Source organism: Peromyscus californicus, unplaced genomic scaffold (assembly GCF_007827085.1).
Source record: "Peromyscus californicus insignis strain IS unplaced genomic scaffold, ASM782708v3 Scaffold_20__1_contigs__length_68692818, whole genome shotgun sequence".
In the NCBI taxonomy this organism is placed as follows: Eukaryota; Metazoa; Chordata; class Mammalia; order Rodentia; family Cricetidae; genus Peromyscus; species Peromyscus californicus.
The window spans coordinates 15,086,151-15,105,922 of record NW_026294503.1 but is presented as its reverse complement, the minus strand read 5'-3'; the positions used below and the strand labels follow the sequence as shown (position 1 = coordinate 15,105,922).

General features: G+C 32.0%; 1 protein-coding gene across 7 annotated transcripts in view; it reads left to right on the top strand.

The window, feature by feature from the left end:
- Nucleotides 1-19,772, top strand: part of Csmd3 (CUB and Sushi multiple domains 3) — a 1,145,339-nt gene that overhangs the window by 454,142 nt on the left and 671,425 nt on the right. For 4 of the 7 annotated variants that reach the window (XM_052747786.1, XM_052747792.1, XM_052747789.1 and 1 more), the window contains 2 exons: nucleotides 6,324-6,401; nucleotides 12,750-12,837. In XM_052747786.1, coding sequence (XP_052603746.1) covers nucleotides 6,324-6,401; nucleotides 12,750-12,837 — 166 coding nt within the window. The remainder of the gene's footprint in view (nucleotides 1-6,323; nucleotides 6,402-12,749; nucleotides 12,838-19,772) is intronic. The other 3 variants (XM_052747788.1, XM_052747791.1, XM_052747794.1) reach the window with 1 other exon arrangement.

The following is a 19,772-nucleotide window of genomic DNA, read 5'->3' as shown; positions in this document are numbered from 1 at the left end:
TAGCATGCTTTCCTGCTCTTTCTTAAATTTATAATTCTTCACTACATTGTTGAAAATTGCAGAGGTAGAATATACTCCACCATCTGATGCTTGAAGAGAGCATTTAGTGAGGTCACTAGTGTTCAAACAATTATTGTTTTTTCATCTTTATAGACACTAGAGTGGACATATGAACCCTTGCTATACAGTACAGAAAAAGATAGGTAATGGAATACTAGTTTACCTTGAGTAAGAAAATACCAATTTCATGTTACCAATTTCATGTTAAACATCCTTGTAAAATTCCAGTGATATTTATTAACAAACAACCGAAACTATAAGCAAAATAATCACTTGAATCACTTGTTCTCAAGAGAACATACACCAAACGAGAGATCTTAAAATGCATTAAATAAAATTACAATATTAACTTATAAAACACAGTTAAAAGTTACTTAATTTGAAGCTGTTGGAAACTGAGGATTGAAAACTTAATTAAATTAAAAGGTTGAAACATTTCTAGAGTGTAACAAGTATCGGTAAGCTCTAGCAATGGTAATTTCCCATATGGTGACTTTATTATACCAACTATAAGAATCCCTAAAGAGTATATAAATTCCCACACTTTACATATAATCCTGACATTTTACAGCACACCGTAGCTGTAAGACCTGCTACACCAAGCATTGAGAATACATCTGCTGTTATCTAAGCAAGTGTTAGGGATTCCTGAATTGGCTCCATTTTTAGGAAGAAAGGAAGGTCACAGTTAAATTTAAGAGTATTTTCCCATAATCAATCATGCAAATTTGCAGCCATTTATTCAAACTGTGTCCTGTCTCCTAAACAAAATTAACACATTTAGTTCTACTTCCAAGGCCTGTAAAATTTAACCAGATTTGTCTTTTCTATATTTAGTAAAATAAGAAACTTCTTTATAAAGATCAACATGCTTTTCAGTTCTGAAAATGAAAACCTTCTACTCACTAGTTATTCTGAAGTGGTTAAAAAGTTCTAGTCTCATTTTACAATGGGGCTTTTAGCTTCGTGTTCTTAATGACCTGCCAGGAGGCTAGCTCAAAGCATGCTAAGTAGTTGTTTCATATGTTTGTATAACTTACTGTGATTTTATGCACAGGGCATTCCCACACATTCCTACTAAACTTACTCTCTTTGTCGAAGGTTTGGGGAGGATTCTGAAGTGAAATTTGCACTATGCATCCCAAAGAAAATAGATGATGAATTAAATACCATGTCATTATAGTACAAAAGGCATAACTCAAAATAATGGGGATACTATGATATATCATCAATAGGATTTACCTGAGAAAGAATTTTTTTTTTAATTTTAGAAGTAACAGAAGTCCAGAAACTAATATTCCACACATGAACCTTAAGCTTTCATGGCAGCACAAACAGGATTTAAAAACTTGAGAAACACATTGGAATGTTTGAACAATATCATACAATTTCAGTGGTTTCCAACAGAGCACATTAAGGATTTTGTGTCTTAACATGTAAGAGCCAACAAATGTTCTCTGTTCTTCTGAATATATTTAGCTGTTCCTTCACCTTTCACATAAATGGTGCCCATTACTACTTCTCTATATACAAATTTCCACTTTATTTATTTTTACACATTTTGAAATGCAGTGCTTTGAAATGACTCATGCATGAGTCTGTAGGATATTGCTAAATTTTCTAATAAGTTTTTTTCTACATTTTCCAGAAACATTTAATTGCTGCTTATTTCTTAGCACTTAAAAAAATATGCTGAAGAAAAATACTACTCCAAGAAATTTTGTATTATTAATGCAGTGCTAACCTGTAAAGGATGGTAGAAACTGAGAGCTTGTGGACATCACTTCTGCACTTTTTCCAAGGAGTATATTGAAGAAGTAATCAGTTAGAGGACCCATATTGAATATGTTCCCAAAACAAGTTAAACTTTAATATTTATAGACTTGAAAACGGGGAGTCACTACAAATTACCAATGCCGGTTTTCTTATTGTAGCTGAATATTTTAAGTCCTACAGAGAAATTTTAACTGCTAAGACAGAACTGAGAATTCTGATTAGAGTCACCACATTATTTTGGTCTGAATTCTGTTTCCAAATAGTTAACACCAAACAAATGAATCTCCTAGGACTGAACAGAAACATTAAGCAATGAGTTGCACACTTATGGACTTTGAGTGGAGGTTTCTAATTCTCAGCCCAGTGAGGGAAGTACCAAAAATAATAAAAACACAGTAACTTCTAACATATAATAAAACTTCCTTACAAACTAATTTCTTCCCTTTTTTAAGAAATGCAGTTTATTTATAACACTTTTAGGTAGAGAATTGATTAATCTACAAAACAAAACACAACTTGGGGTATTAAGAAAACAATAGCCTTAAAAATGATTTCCGTAGGAAGTTGGCAGAATACATGTTTGCTATTCAACCGAGTATGTGGGATCTCAGCAGCTGTTGTTTGTGTACTTAGACCTACACACTTTACATTGTGCAAGGTTCTTAAATTGAAAATTACAGACATACAATGTGTTCTGATCAAACCCAAACTCGTAATTCTCCTTCCTTCAATTCTACTCCTAATCTCCTTCCAAAGCTTTTCCCTCCAAACTTGTGACTTTATTTAATACCCTTGCAAATTAATCCACTGGCTATTTTAAGATATTCCATATCTTGAAGTCAAACACTTAAGTTATGCATGTTTCAATTAATTTAAAACGAATAAAGTGATCTTCTTGTCAACATAGTTCATTTGGTGACTGCAAAGAAAAAGGTAAGCTTATAATTAATTCACAATGGAAATCTAAAACTACATAACTAAATACCATATCTAAAAGTAAAATAATGGAAAAGTCCTTATAATTCATGTACAATGAAATAGTAAAGTACAAATGAACCAAAAGATGCATAAAATACAGATTACTTATAAATAATAGTTTCCATTTTAAAAAGAATTATTAACTGGTGTTTTATTTCTTGAATCAGATTCATACTGTGCTTGCTGTGACTAATCAAACACTTATAACAACAAAACTATAACATTGGAGATTTGAAATAAACATTTTTTATTATATTATATTATAACATCAGTAAAAATTGTAGTAATTTCTGATATTCTTGACTATATCAAGTCATGTAATTCTTTGATCCATTAAAAATTCAAGTTAATTATTTCCAATAAGAATTTTTATCACACCAATACTAAACTTTTAATTTCTCCCCTCAAAGTCTTTATCACATAAATTGCAATGTTTTACTAAGTGTACCTGCCAACAAAAGCAGTTCACACATTAGATATGTCCCTTTTGGGTTGTATAGTGGACAGCCCAGGTATTTCAACCTAGGTCCTTGAAGCCAGGACATTTGTCCTCACTTTATATTGTGTAAGTTCTGTAATAGAAATGTCATTTAAACATTATCTTTTCCAAATTTTCCACTGAGAATTTTTTCTTCTATCATATCTACATAGCATGGTCATTTTTACCAATAAAGACCACTGCAAACATTGTCTCCACTACTGCCCTGTCTTCCTGTCCTGTTTATAACATACCCTCTCTTTGGACAGGCAGTGATGACCTAACATAGATAATAAGGTCATATACCACCTGTTCCACACACAGACACACACACACAAAAACAAACCAACAAACAAACTTACTAATAGCTGGTTCAAAACAAGTTCTTATTTATATATGTGCACATATATCTATTTTATATAATAGGCATACATTTTAAAACATCTTAAATAAGAAACTGCAACTCATTAATACAAAATTATACCAATATTAAATAATATTTATTTAAATATTTAAATAAAAGTAAATAACGTTTTATTGATTTTTAAAAGAATTTAGAGTTCAAATTGATTTTTTAGAATAACAGAACACTAATTAAAATGGAAGATACAACAGAGAAATCCAATATAATATAGCATGCACTATTACTATGCTAAAAATAAAAGAGCCAAATTGGTGTTCCACCAAAGAAGAGAATTTTAGCTCACTGACCTACTGTACTTATCTATTTGACTGTTATACACAGACACAGACACAGACACAGACACAGACACAGACACACACACACACACACACACACACACACACACACACAGCCCCCCCCAACAAACACACACACATACACACACATACACACACACACACACACACACACACACACACACACACACACACACACACACACATATGGGATTTCAATCTAAAACATCAGGAATAAGAGACTTTAACTGACTAACACAACTTATATTAAGATTACATATTTATACATAACTAATAAATGATCTGTTATTGTGTCTATCCTCCTGCATTTGAGAGTATTAAAAAAAAGTCAATTAAAGTATTTCATATGTTTATATATATATATATATATATATATTTTTTTTTTTTCGAAACAGGGTTTCTCTCTGTAGTTTTGGTGACTGTCCTGGATCTTGCTATGTAGACCAGGCTGGCCTCAAACTCACAGAGATCTGTCTGGCTCTGCCTCCTGAGTGCTGGGATTAAAGGCATGCACCACCACCACCATGCTAGGTTCTTCTTAAGAGGAAAATTATATGAAAGGAGACTTTTTCATCCAGAACAAATACTTATAATCATGTCACTTTAATACTGTTTTAGCATACATTCACTGCTTTATTATGTATTGATATTTCATTATGCAATGATAGAATAATAGTTTCTAGAAAATGACATGGTACTGTGTCTACCCTCCTAAAACTGAGAGTATTCAAAAGAAAAGTCTCCTTAAAATATTTCAAAACCAATAAATAGATGAACTGACTGGCTAGAACTTCAATTTAAAACATTTTGGATTTTTCAAAAATAATTGAAAAAAAAAAAACAAATGCATACCGTTCAAGGCTATTATCCTCCAATTTTTAACTTGGTAAAATGGAGTAGTTAAACTTCTACACTATAATTAGATAAATTAAATTATCCCTAGAACTTCTTATTCATGCTGTGTGATATTTTGAGAAAATAGATATTCAAATATATTATTAGGTCCAGTCACCTAAAATTTTCCCCTAATGAGGTTACATTTGCATGGATTTACCTTGGAATCAGGCAGAAATTTCAATACAGGCCTGATAGGGTGGCTCATGACTGTAACCTCAATATATGAGAAGCAGATGGAGAGAATAGAAATTCAAGGCAAGCCTGAGATACAAAGCAAAACAATGTCTGAATTAGTAGACTTCTGAATATCACCAATCGCTCTTTAAAAATCCATATATATATATATATATATATATTATATACAATTTATTATATAATGTGTAAAAGAAAGCTTTTGGATTATGAAATGGCTACTGAGTAGAAGTCCTAACCACCAAGCCCAAAGTCTTTCGTTTGGTTTCCAGAATCCATGTAGCAGAGAAAATGAAAAAACACAAATACTGGAAGTTGTTTGCAGACATCCATACCCATGCTGCAGCATGTGTGCATACACAAGCCGGCATGCACACACATGAACACACATGCACACACATGCACAAATCTCTAAATAAATGTAAAAATAATTAAATTAAAAGAGATAAAACTTTCTCTTCATGAAAATAACTTTAAAACATTTTAAGACAGTTCTCTTGTAGTCTAACAATTTATGATTTATGTATTTTTTGTATTTATATGCAGCTATATTTATTTTAATATGAATAATCTGATAGCATTACAATGAGAAAATTCCACCCGTAATTATCACCATTTGCAGAATGACTTTAGGTCCCCAAACAGTAAAAAGACATCAAGCACCTGTAATTTATTTTCCTACATTTGGAGCAATTTGGTCTGGCATCAATTACAGTGTAGAAAGCAATGATCATTTGTGAAAATTATTAGCAGAAATATTAAATATAATTCTTCCAATTATATCATTTTCATAATAGTTCAAATTTCTCCATAATTCAATTCAAAAAATAATAAAGATCATGATACTATTTGCATTCTTCTAAAACCCCTAGTACCATTTGTTTACAAGTTTAACTTATCAAGTAACACTTAATGAAGTCACGTGGTCAACACTAGACAGTCAAGGCTGTGTATTTATTCTAAAGTTAAATAGTTCTAAAGAAGCATATACATTTGTACCAGTTTTATCCCTATATAGTATCTGGAATTCTAGAATGTTTAATGCTATTAGACCTTTTTTTATTTCTCATTTTCCTCAGAGTACCATCAGTCAAGCTTAAGAGAGCAGTTTTTTTTTTTTAATTTAACTTACATGATTCCATGCTAACCAAATTTGTTAACTTGAATTTCATTTTCAAAATTGTATTTCCTGATACATGTTTTTGTTTGTTTTCCTAACTAGTGAAAAAGGCCATAGATTTTAAATCTAGAGGATTTAAGTTGTTTCCAGGGAAAGACAACAGCAACAAGTTTTCTCTCTGTGAGTGCAACTCCTTTTTGTTACTTTCTCTAGTGCAAGAGTGACGTCTGTGGTGTCTGTGGTGTCTGTGTGTGTTTTATCTAAGTGTCTGTGTATTTACCAAATAACTGTATTAATATTTATATAACATGCATGATGGTTATTCAATATTTTCTTGTATTTAGATATGTATTAGTTTAATGGTAATTTGCCAAACTCATATTTTTTGTTAAAAGTAATTGATATGTGAAAAGATACTGTGATTTCATGTGGTGATCATAACATTTTTTTTTTTGGTATATGAGGACAAATGCAAAGAATTTCTTATATTGTTGGAATCTTCTAGCAACACTTACTTGAATATGTATCAATTATCACAGACATATTTTAAGAAACATTTTAACAGGAATTTTTAAAAGAATTATTATTATTTTGAGATAATTTGTTCAAATAAGAACCTCATAATGCTTTCCAAATAAATTTATTTACAAATATCTCCTAATTTGAAAATGTTATTAAATGATATAAAATAAATAGTTTTTCTCATTCTGCTGGGCTTTGTTATCTGATGCCCTCTATTCATCTCAACATAAGTCACAGATAAAAATTTGGTGCTGTCTTAAATATAAAAGAAATAGTTTCAAAAGAGCTGTGCATGCTTCTCACAATATGGAACAGCAACTGATAAAAATTTCCTACCTCAGTAGTAAGTATATGATCTTTGAAGCAAGCCTGTATATAATACCAACATCTGAATTCTAAAAGAGCACAGTGAGTTGACAGTAGCTATTGCTATATATGCATAATACTATTACTTATTCTTGAACAAAACTAAATTTTGTTCAAATCCAAAAAACTAACTAAATAGCTTTGTAACTAATCCTTTATCAAAACTCATTCATTACTATTTTACAAGAACAGTTTACTTATATTTTTAATGGTATATACAAACAACAAATTACAGATTGAATTATTGTGTCAACTATTAGGATACTATTGGACATCCTTTATATTATTAACTTATGTTAATAGATAAAGATTAAGGTAATCTTTACACTTTATAAGTTACATTTGAGAATACACAGCTGAAGTCCTCTGACTTTGGAAGCCACATTGTAGATACTTAGAAAATACTCATCATGCAATTATGATTTATTTATATATTTTGGGAAAAGCACATTTATTCAAAATTGTTATCCAACATTCAAAAATAAAGCTAAAATATTTTTTACACATAAACTGTTTACTATATGTTGAAAAAATTCATATTCTCATAACTGAAAAAAATCCATGTGTACTATTGGTTGTAAAAAATTATTATTAGGTTTGCTAATTCTAGCATATCAGATTTTATCACAGATACATGTATGTTCTCATAATTAAATATGAGATTTACTAAAGCTTATCTCTAAAACTTTGGTTCTTTGTGTGTTTAATTTGGAATTTTAAGTAGTATAACAAGCCTCATACTCACTCATCATTTTCTCATTTTGTCTATACAAATGTCACTTCATACATGTTTCAAGCTTACAATTGTTCGGGATAAATCAGTTTATTTATACTAAACAGCAAGGTATTATATGATCTATGGAATTGGCTATTTTTGTTGGTATAACACATTAGTAAAATAAGATTTTATCATTTTAATGAGCCGTAGACACAAACATAACAGAGGATTTTCATGTTTCTCTTACCTGAAGAAAAATAAAACTGTGTGCTTTAAGTTTAAAATCATTAAGCAAAAATTAACACAAAGCAAAAATTGTGACTAATATGCATCATAATTTTAAAACAAGTTTTAATTCAAACAACTTTATAAAATGCTGTGTTTTAATATGAATAATCTCTGCATAGATTAAAAACAAGGTATATGTGGAAATTTTTTCATGGATGCAAAAGATCAATGCATAATTATTTAAATCATATTTTACTACCATGTATTTATCCAGTATTGAACAATTTGTTTGAAAACTGTATTATCTCATTGTTGAATTTAACAAAGCATATCACTTTGATTTTAAACAACATTGCCTATTTTCATGGAAGTATTTAAATTCAGCAATTGTTATCATTTAACTACCCCAACTACCTCAAATAATATTAAACACTCTATGTTATTATTGGATATCCATTGTTTAACTAAAAATGAATTCTGAAACTCTGTTTCTTGAGATTGAAAGGACTCTGTTGCCTGGTCAGCACTGAACATCAGCATGGCTGGTAGAAAACACACAATTGCCAACATATTTAACAAACATAAACTAGCTTATGTTCATGAAGTTCTAGTATTCCTTTTAACAGCATTCACCTCGAAAAGCTAATTCAAATATTATTCCTTTTTAATTGGCTCACTCATACTTTTTCCTCAGAGGAAAAGATTGACAATCTAAGCACAAAACTTAAAGGTTTTCTAAGAAAACTGAGACATTGGATACTATATTATAAAAACATTTAAAAAACCAAATCGTTATATTTTCAAACTGCTCAGTTTGGTGATTTGCTGACTTGTATAGTAGGGTCCTATGGTATATAATATAGAATTATAAAGAAACTGAAACTTCCACGTGATCATGCTTTTATTTCCTATATCAAATCCATGTTCTCACTCATTCATGAATCATTCACTCCATAGTTTTCCCTACTGTTTTTTGCTAGAATAATACAATAAAGAGATGGATAAAATTCAGTCTCAGTCCTTAAGGACCCAGCATTTTTACAAGAAGCTAAGTAAATAAGAAGCAATTATCTATAGGATATTAAGTGCACTTGTACAAAAATAACACAACATTGCTTGGTGTTTAATATCACCAAAAAATCCAAACCAGTATATTTTAAAGTAAAAATAAAAAATTAGACAATATTTTAAAACAATAAAAATAGTAAGGTGATCAAAAGGAAGAGGCCTTTTGTACATTTAAATCAGAGTCTATTTATTTTTAGTTTTAGAAAAGAAAACCCTTTGAATAACAAAAGTCTATTTTCATGTTTACAGGGCTTTTTAAAGTTAGAATATATACAATAACCAAGAATGTACAGATATCTTAAGGACATTTTAAACTCCTATGTGATAAATAAGTTTTTCTTCACAAAATTAAATAATTCAGCATTTAAGATCATTCTTCTGTTGTTTATGCAAACATAATTCCCAATTATTTAACAATGTTAGTGATGAAAGTATACTTAAAAGACTGAGCAAACAAACAAACAAAAAAGAGGCTTTCCCATCAGTGATGATCTTCTTAAGAGTCAACATCCTACCCTAAAATCATTCATATGGATAGCATACTGCAAGTTGCCATGGAGAGTACATGCAAGGAAGGAAATAGAGCTGACCAATAGCTTCAAAGGCGTTAGGCAGTGAAAGCAGCTGATTGAATGAAAACTCACTTCATTTGAATGTTTGTTGCCATTTAAGTCTGGTAAACATTGAAGCTTTTATATACTAGCAACAATAAAATAACATATAAAGATATACACACGAAATAATGTCAATTAAAACTTTATGAACTGAAATTAGTCAAGCATGTAAAAAATGTTTTCCTTATAAGATAAAATGTGGAATAGTTTGAAGTTTTGATAATGATACATAATAAATATGTCATTCTAAGTTTTCTAGACAATGACATTAATCAATAACATATATTGAACACATTTCTTAATATATCTATGCTTCAGGCTATTTGCCTGCAGGAGATTTATAGTAATAGTAGTGAATTTGAAGTTTATTTGGAAGATGAAATTAATTATGCAAAGTGTCTGGCATGATTCCTTACACATAGTTCAATGAAAATGAATATTATTTATATTTATGTAAAATATCATATAGTGTTACATCTGAGGCAAAAACAGTGGGAGAATTGAAAAGTGAGAATTGAATTTTTTATCTTGTAACTATGCCCTCACCAGCCACTTGTGTACTAAACAAGTGTAATATGTACTAAACATATATATGGCACTATATGCTAATTAAACCTAGATCATGCCATTGCTTTTAATGTTCTACACATATTTAAAAGTCACAGTTTAATATCATTATAGAAAAAAAGCTTTCCAAGCATCAAATATATAACACTACAATGAAAATTCTCATTCATTAAAAAGAGTATATGAGGATCTGTTAACAATTAAACTACTAGAAAAATTTTTTAAAAATTTAAATTTTTTCAAAAGTATTGAAAAATTATTGGCTTCTCTTACCTTTTACTAATATGTGCAAATATAGTTTTGTGCTTTCACAAAGGCTATAAACTTAAGTACAGATTATAAAAGGAAAATGAAATCACTATTTATTATCTGACAAAATGTTTTTAAAATTATATAAAATAGTATCTAAATAGCATATTCTCAGTTATGTAACATCTAGGTTTAGAGTAGCAGGGTAAGCATGTGTGATTATCTTTTGAATGAACTTTGTATTAGAATATTTGATAAGGTTTTGATGCTGAAGACATGAGGAAGGCTGTTACACATCCATGAAGAAATTGTATACTGAGAGAAAGGAGCTGTATTTGAGCAACACATACATAATGATGACTAGTGAGGGATATAACACTGACTTAGTACATAATCTAAAGCCTTTGGAGATATCAATAATAATAAATGTATTTTAGAAAATTTAGCAGTCATTTGATACAGTAGATTGAAGTTAAATCACACACATCACAGAAATGTAAGGATGATTAGCTCACATTCGAGCAACAATAAATGCCAATGGAAGCTTTGGAAACATTCATTTCATTAACGTCCTCTGAATAATCTTGGTACAGATGACAAATTCAAAAACTGAATTTATAAGAACTGTGGTCATGATTCAAAGAGTGAAAAAGTACACAGTGACTAGCTCTGGATCAACAATTAAGAAGTAGTCCACGACTATGGAATCAGCCACCCAAGACTAAAGCCCAGAAAGCCCCCCAGAAAGGTTAAGAGGTATTAAATAGCAATTCAAGAAAACAAGGAACTAAAAAGTGTCACATGAAATCAATCTATGAGCATGTAATAGAGTTGGCAAGAACTAATTTGTTTGTGGTATTCATGAAGGTCATTTTTGAACGGTCTGAGAAACTATACCGTTTTGTATTTATTTGAGAACATGATGACCTTGCAGCAGACACCACTGTGAGAGATCACCTGCAAGCTCTCTGTCTGTCTGGTGAATCAGTTTAAAAACAATGATGCGTTTGGACTATAAAAATTTAGCCAAATTTCAGCAACTGTCAGTTCTGATTTTACATTAGAATTACTTCAGCAGTTCTTTTAAAGCAGTCAAAATATGCTGACAAATGGTGTTGTCTAGGAAGTTTTTAAAGCAATGCCCAAGTAGGGAATGAACTGGGCATCATTACTTCCCAGAAAGAATCCCCAGGTGATCCCACTCTACAGTGCAATACAAGGACCACTGTGGACTCCATTCTTTTTCTATTGGTGCCTTGTTCTTTTCTTAAAGGGAGACAGGTGAGCTTGCAAATTAATAAACAGTAGGCAATATCCACAGGTTCACAGCAAGGTTGATATTATGATACAACATCACTCAGATATTCTAGATTTGATAATCATACATTTAAGACCAGTATGTTGTTCAGTCATTTTGAGGCCGATCTGCATTGTATAATTAGATCCTGTTTCAGTGTAAATAAATTTATACATCCATATGCGTGTATACACCCAAACATGCATAAGTAAACTCACCATATAGTACATTTTAATTATTCAATGTGATTACAATTGTTTCATTGAAAAATACTAACTTATCATTAACTGAATTATCTTTAAAAACTGTGAAAATAGGCAAAATAGCTAAATTTAAAAGTTACAGAAATTATATCAGGGTAAACCCATCCTTTTGTTCTCCAACATTATCAAAATACAATGACACACAGTAATTTATACCATTTTTTTCTAACTGCTGTTGTCAAACCAAGTCCTTGAAAGTGTTAGTAACAATTTTTATACTGTTTATTATTATTATTATTATTATTATTATTATTATTATTACTTTGATAGTAAGCAAGACTCAGGCAACAAAGTCGCAGAAAGTAGTCACTCTACTGATGCTAATTAATGGAAACAACAGCACTGATACCTGAAGTATTTTAAAATGTAAACTTTATTGAAACGGAAATAGTCAATGTTGATGTTTTAATATCCAGAATAGTATACATCTTTGAAGATGGCCATTGAAACTATTTTCTGATGTGTTCCTAAATAGAAAAAAAATTGTCTTTATTACTGTTTTCTGAAATGACATTTTAACTTTAGGTACTCAAACAAATGTTCAATAGTGTATTTCTGTGGATTTCATTATAATTATCATTGAGTTTCTAACCACATATATTGTCTATTTTTTCTTTGTTTTTTCTCCGATTACAGTAAATGAAGGAGGTATTAAAACAGCTTCCAACTTATGTCCAGATCCTGGAGAACCAGAAAATGGGAAGAGAATTGGATCAGATTTTAGGTAATATTTTAAATTATTTTATTATCTATATTGCTAATTTCTTTCAGTCTAAATATTAAACTGTGGATTTAGGGAATTAAAACTATGTAAGTTAGAATCTATAGATATGTTAGCATTAATAATAAAGTATTTTGAGTGATTAGTTAAATAATACATCAAAATTTTGAGACACTCAGGGAGATGGAATGATTTTTTTGTCATGAAATGAATGAAAAATTTTAAAGATATCCATTTACTCTCAATTTCCCTGAATAAATTGTCTAGTCCTTTTGACTGCCTCTTCTATAACATGCCAGTTAGACGACCCATACTCAATGGTGAATAATCAATGAGGAAGAATATGTGATATCAGCCAGCAAATATTTTGAGAAAACTTTAATTATATTTCTAGAAATAAAATCACTCAAATCTTTAAGTATAATCATCTAATTTAATTTGAAATTAAAATTACTAACAACTAAAAATGAATATAACTTATTATGAAAACCAGTAATCTACCCAATGAAACTGTTTAAGCAATTTAGATATATAATATATAAATATTATATATCTTACATATCTTACACACACAAAAAAGAAAACCCTATAGGATGGATTGTTAAGAGTAGGAGAAATAAGCCGGGCGGTGGTGGCGCACACCTTTAATCCCAGCACTCGGGAGGCAGAGCCAGGCGGATCTCTGTGAGTTCAAGGCCAGCCTGGGCTACCAAGTGAATTCCAGGAAAAGGCGCAAAGCTACACAGGAAACCCTGTCTCGAAAAACGAAAAAAAAAAAAAAAAAAAAAAAAGAGTAGGAGAAATAATCTTCTCCAGAGAAGAACATGCTCATTAGTTATCCAAAACCAAATCATCAGCCCTGCAAACCTACACATGCCAGTAATATTACACAGATTGAGCAGATTATTGTAGCTGGAGTTTTCCTGCCTGGCCCACAGTCAGGACAAATCTCTCTCACCTGCCAGTCCCTCAGCCGCTCAGACCCAACCAAGTAAACACAGAGACTTATATTGCTTATAAACTGTATGGCTGTGGCAGGCTTCTTGCTAACTTTTCTTACAGCTTAAATTAATCCATTTCCATTAATCTATATCTTGCCACATGGCTCGTGGCTTACCGGCATCTTCACATGCTGTTTGTCATCATGGCAGCTGGCAGTGTCTCTCTCAGCCTTCCACTTCCCAGTTTTATTCTCCTCCTTGTCCCGCCTACACTTCCTGCCTAGCCAATGGCCAATCAGTGTTTTATTTATTGACTAATCAGCAACACATTTGCCATACAGAACATCCCACAGCAGATTATGTTTAAGAATATATATGTAAATGCATATATGTATGTAAAAATAATTAATGCAAAAGGAGATATTAATTAGAAAGAGAGTAAGAAGCAATATATGGGATGGTTGGGAAGGAGGAAAGGAAAGAGATATATAATATAATTTTATTATAATTTCAAAAATAAGAGAAATAATGTTTTGAAAGGAGCATAAAAACTGTTCCTACTGAAAGTTTAGGATATATCTGAATGATAAATTACTTTTGTAGTATATACTAGGTCAAGGAGTCAACCTTCACCACCTGGAAAACAAAAGAAAAATCAATTCCTATAAATATATTGAATGGAAAACTAGTTAATATTAATAACTATTTTACATAGATCCCTTTTGCATTTTAATATGCATTTCTCATTATTGATCATATTAACAAGCATCCCATATATTTACACTCTTTATTTCCTTTTACTACTTGCATTAAGTACAAAGAAGGCTCAGCTATTATCTCTAGGTCATCAAAAGACATTTTTCATAAAATAAACATGTGAAAATGTTTCTATAACAGGTCCATACCTGCAGTTGAAAATAATAAAATTGAAACATAAATATACTTTTATAAAATACTTCTGTGACATCAACTCACCACAAACATCCAATTGAAAACCGATAATGCTTACAAAAGTACTATAGGAAACTGAGAACTTCCTGATATAGTTAACTTTGACTCTAATAATCTCTGTAAATTCAAGGCCAACCTGGGCTACAGAGTGGGTTCCAATAAAGGCACAAAGCTACACAGAGAAACCCTGTCTCAAAAAACAAAAATAAAGTAATAAACTAAATCATATACATATCTGGGAATGTTGGAGCAAGCCTCTGTAGGATAAGGTAGTTGGACTAAAGTGCAGCATGGGTACATAGAAAGATGCTTTCACAAAAGTAATCAGGTAAATATTTCAGTCTGAAAAAGCAATTGTGCTTTAAGCTATTTCAATGTTGAGAGAAGCATGTGAAGTTGTTCTATATGCATGCTTCCTTTATTTCTTACACAATCATGCAAAAATATGTCAATATACATATACTTTACACATAGGGAACCTGTAGCTCTATTTGCCTAGATAAAAACTGATATTCAATTTGTACTGAAGACATTAGAATTTAAAGGGCTCAACGTTTAACCGTTGTTTTGAAATCAAATGAACTTCATCAAAAACTCATCTTCACGGTGGTGGCGCACGCCTTTAATCCCAGCACTTGGGAGGCAGAGCCAGGCGGATCTCTGTGAGTTCGAGGCCAGCCTGGGCTGCCAAGTGAGTTCCAGGAAAAGGCGCAAAGCTACACAGAGAAACCCTGTCTCGAAAAACCAAAAAAAAAAAAAAAAAAAAAAAAAAAAAAAAAAACTCATCTTCAACAAATACCAAGTAATCAGGCTAAGAGTTGCTTTCTTCAAATCTAAAAATGCTTTACTCTTTCTGCTAATGTGAAACATAGAGAGATATGGTATGTATAATAGGAATGATAGAGTTTACACCAATATATGCACTCTACTTGTAAATTATGTTGTGAACTAATATGATATACAATACTAATTAACACATAAGGAGATTGTTTACTGGTTACATGAATGTTGAATTTAAAATAAGATGAATGAACTGTTATTAATATTATAAAGGGTTAAATTACTGTTCGGTACTTCAAACCATTCTGATTCAGTCTCAAATGTAAAATTTAGAGAATTTGTCGACACAGACGCTTTTTAAAGTTATATGAGAGAATAATGATGTCAGTAGGATTGACTCATGGTGTCTTTGGAAGAAGAATAGTATGTGACATGCAGTGAGCACAGAGTCAAACATGGAAGAAAAACTTTATCTGGAGGACAAAGACCAGCAGATTAGATTTCAGTTATAGGGCATGAGTGGAAGTCCATAGGGAAAAACTGAATTGAATTGGTAACGAGAAGCCAGAGTGGCTCTACAGCAAAGTGTACTGATAGCAGATCAGTCCAATAGGGGCTGGGATATACATTGTCTTAAGGATACAATACTTTTAAAGAATAAAAAGTGAAATTTACAGCTCATAATTTTACACACACATACACATCAGAAAGAGAGAACACATGTGTGTGTGTGTGCATGTGTGTTTGAGAGAAAAAGAATGTATGTGTGTGTGCGTGTGTGTGTATGTGTAGAGAGAGTTTGTGTGTGTGTGTGTATGAATGTGTGTGTGTGTGTGTGTGTGAGAGAGAGAGAGAGAGAGAGAGACAGAGACAGAGAGAGAGAGACAGAGAGAGAGAGAGAGAGAGAGAGAGAGAGAGAGAGAGAGAGAGAGAGAGAGAGAGAGAGAGGTTGTTATATCTGTCAAACTTAAACTGGTAATCCTTCATGACATTTGTTGTAACCAAACAACCGCATCCTCTTCTGCCACTGGGCAGGCTCCTTCTGCCTCACTGTAACTATACCCACACAAGTTCACTCATTGAAAGTATTTACTTGTTTTGATGTTCTTATGAGGAGTTATGTGAAAGTGACTTGATTTAATTTATATTTTCTATAGATCACACTGTCTCAGTTTACCTGGCTAGCTCCTTAAGGCAGTCTTGGTGCAATATGGCAGCAAATTGAACTATGGTGGTGACAGTGAACTAGACTGATTCACAATATATTCTGAAGATAAAATTTTTAATATCTTGTCGTGTTTCTATGTGAGAGGTGAGAGAAAAAAGAACAAGGGGTGAGTCTCAGTTTGGGGACGTGAACCAACACAAGGAGGAAATAAATTATAATCTCTAATAGCATAGAATTCAGAAGAATAAGGAGAAAATCCAAGGGCTTAATTTGTTGTACATTTCAAATGTCTCAGATATCCAAGAAAATATATGAAGATTATGATAAAAATAATTAAAATTTAAATGTATAAGGGAGTAATCTACATGGTACCAATTATTTATGTTACCTGTGTGCTCGTGTGTGTGTGTGTGTGTGTGTGTGTGTGTGTGTGTGTGTGTGTGTGTATGTCTGTGTGTGTGTGTGTTTGCGTGTGTAATATAAATAGTTGGTACCATGTAGATTATCTACATGGAGATCCTGTGGCACAATACAAAATACTCACCTTTTTGGGTGACTGCAAGTAACTCTCTCATTATGATGTGAGCAGTCATTTGAATGGGATAAAATCATCAAAGACATATAAGAGAAGGAAGTCCGTGAAAAGGGTGTGAAGGGACTTGTCTACAGTTAGGACAGCAGGCTCTCTCTTGTTTAACAGCATGAGTGTTGTTGTTGATGAGATTTTTTTTCCCTTTAGAATGACAGTCTGAAAATAATTTCAAACAGGTTGAAGAGTGAAGAGACACTTCAGATAGTTAACATATTTGTGACATCAAGTAGCGCAAAGCAACAGAGTAATGAGGCAATTACACTGTCACTAGAAAATCAAGACACATTTTATTTTTATCAATGCTGATGTCTAAGGAATTATACAGAAGAATAGATCAGTGGTATGAGAGAGTATATCAAATGATTATCAACTTACAATAAATATTTTCCAAGTGCAGAGAGAGAGACATTATCGTGGTTAATTTGTTAACTTGATACAACTCAGCATCACCTTGGAAGAGAGTCTCACTGAGGGATTGTCTAGACCACATTGGTCTATGGGTGGTTGACTTGACTGCCTTTGTGGATTTGGAAAAACCCAGCCTGGAAGTGAGCAGTACCATTTCTCACTTTCAAGACTTAGGTTTCACAAACGTGGGTGACACTGGCTGAATGTCCATGATGCATACATGCTTTTCTTTCTGCTTTTGACTGTGGATGTGACTTGGCTAACTGTTTCAGGTTCTTGTCACCCTGACTTCCCAGCTTCTATGGACAGTAACCTTGGAGTGTGATCCACTCTTTTTCCCTTTGGTGCTGTTTCCCCCATGGTATTTTATTATGGTAACAGAAATGAAACTGGGTGAAAATTATTCAGAGGTATCAGGAAAAAAAGAGATATATACATTAAAGACTGATAGGCTGTGTAATGGAAAGACAAATGATCCCATATTTAATACTTTTTTTATAATGCTTGGTCAAGCAAAGCCAGCAAACACAATATATGCACATAGACAGGCATGGATGAAGTGAGATTTGAGGCAGAACAGAAAATGGTAAATATCTACTATCAAGAGGGAAGAGCATATATGATGTGACCCCAGGGAATAATTTTTAGTGCCCTTTGGAGATTGATGATAATGACTGCTTGTTATATGATTTCTATCTAGCATTACTGAATGACCCAAGCACAACTGTAAAAAGGATTGTGCAAAAGTATGTTAAAGTTCACTATGTTTTGGGAAATTGCTAGTAATTGTTTCATGCATATGGATTAGAATCATAGACGTGAAGCACAGAAATCCTCAAGTATATGCACAAATTAGGAGATTTTTAAGAGAGAATGCATTGAATTCTCTCCAAGGTCATTCTTAGCAACAGCATTCTGCCCTTTTTTTAAAGCACCAGTTAAAGATCTTATAGACTCATCTGAGAGACACAAAGACTATATGCATATTTCCAAACTATGACTGCATTCATTATAATGGGTGATTTGAAAATCATCCCAAAATAACAAGCAAAAAAAGCTGATAAAGTTTTAAAACATCGATGAAAGATGAAGTTATGTATACCTTCAGCTAACTCTTTTCCCCATTGTCATTATTATCCTCCCTAAAAAATATTAGGTATTATTAGACCCTTATCCTGTCAAGAGAGAATTGAACGGTGGCTTTGCAATGAATCAACATCTGTGTCTAAAGATGCCAGATTGGTTGCGGATTGACCTAGTAAAGCGTCTCATAAATATTAAAACCCCGTGACAAGCTTTCCTGGTGTTCTCTACCCAGATTATATTTGAATTCTCTGATTAAAAAATAAAAAATTATAAAAGCGCAATCTATGAAGCAACAACAAATATAATATTGTAGTGAATTTCATTTAAAAACACTGCCAAATAGAAGAACATAGAGGTGAAAGATTATAAGAAAATATTTACAGATCTGTGTGAAGATTTGGGTCCAAAATGCACACGTACAAAAATTAAGCAGAAGGCTTAAAACGTTGGCTCAACCACAACTCTGTTCTGTAATAGGTAACACAGCTGAACAGAGAGGTGCATGTGCATATTGTTTCAAAAACACATATTAAAGTATTTCTCTAGATTAGAACATTGATCACAACTGGAAACATGGTTTTAAAATTCTTCCAGAATAGTAGTAATTCCTGCAAAGGAGGATGTCAGAAAGTTAGAAACTTCATATCCTAAGACATAATGGGATCTTTTCAAGGACAGAAAGAGCCTTCTTCTCCTGCTCCATGGACACCTTCAGAGGCAATCTTCCCTTCTTTACAGAAACTTGCTGCTGTTTGAGGTCCTCCTACCTCTCCCCTATATGCTGGATTTGCCTTAATTCTTCCTCCCCAATGACGGGTACAATAGGTGTTCTTCAATTAAAAAACACCAAAAATGCTTGTGTGCAGCTCTTTTTTTTTTTTTTTTACACAAATGCTCAATTTTAGCATATAAAATGTCTTAAGATTTTTCTAATCTTGTCAGGTTTATCACTGATTCATAATTTGTCCCTTGATAATTATGTTAGACAGTTTGTCTCATTATGTCAGTTCTG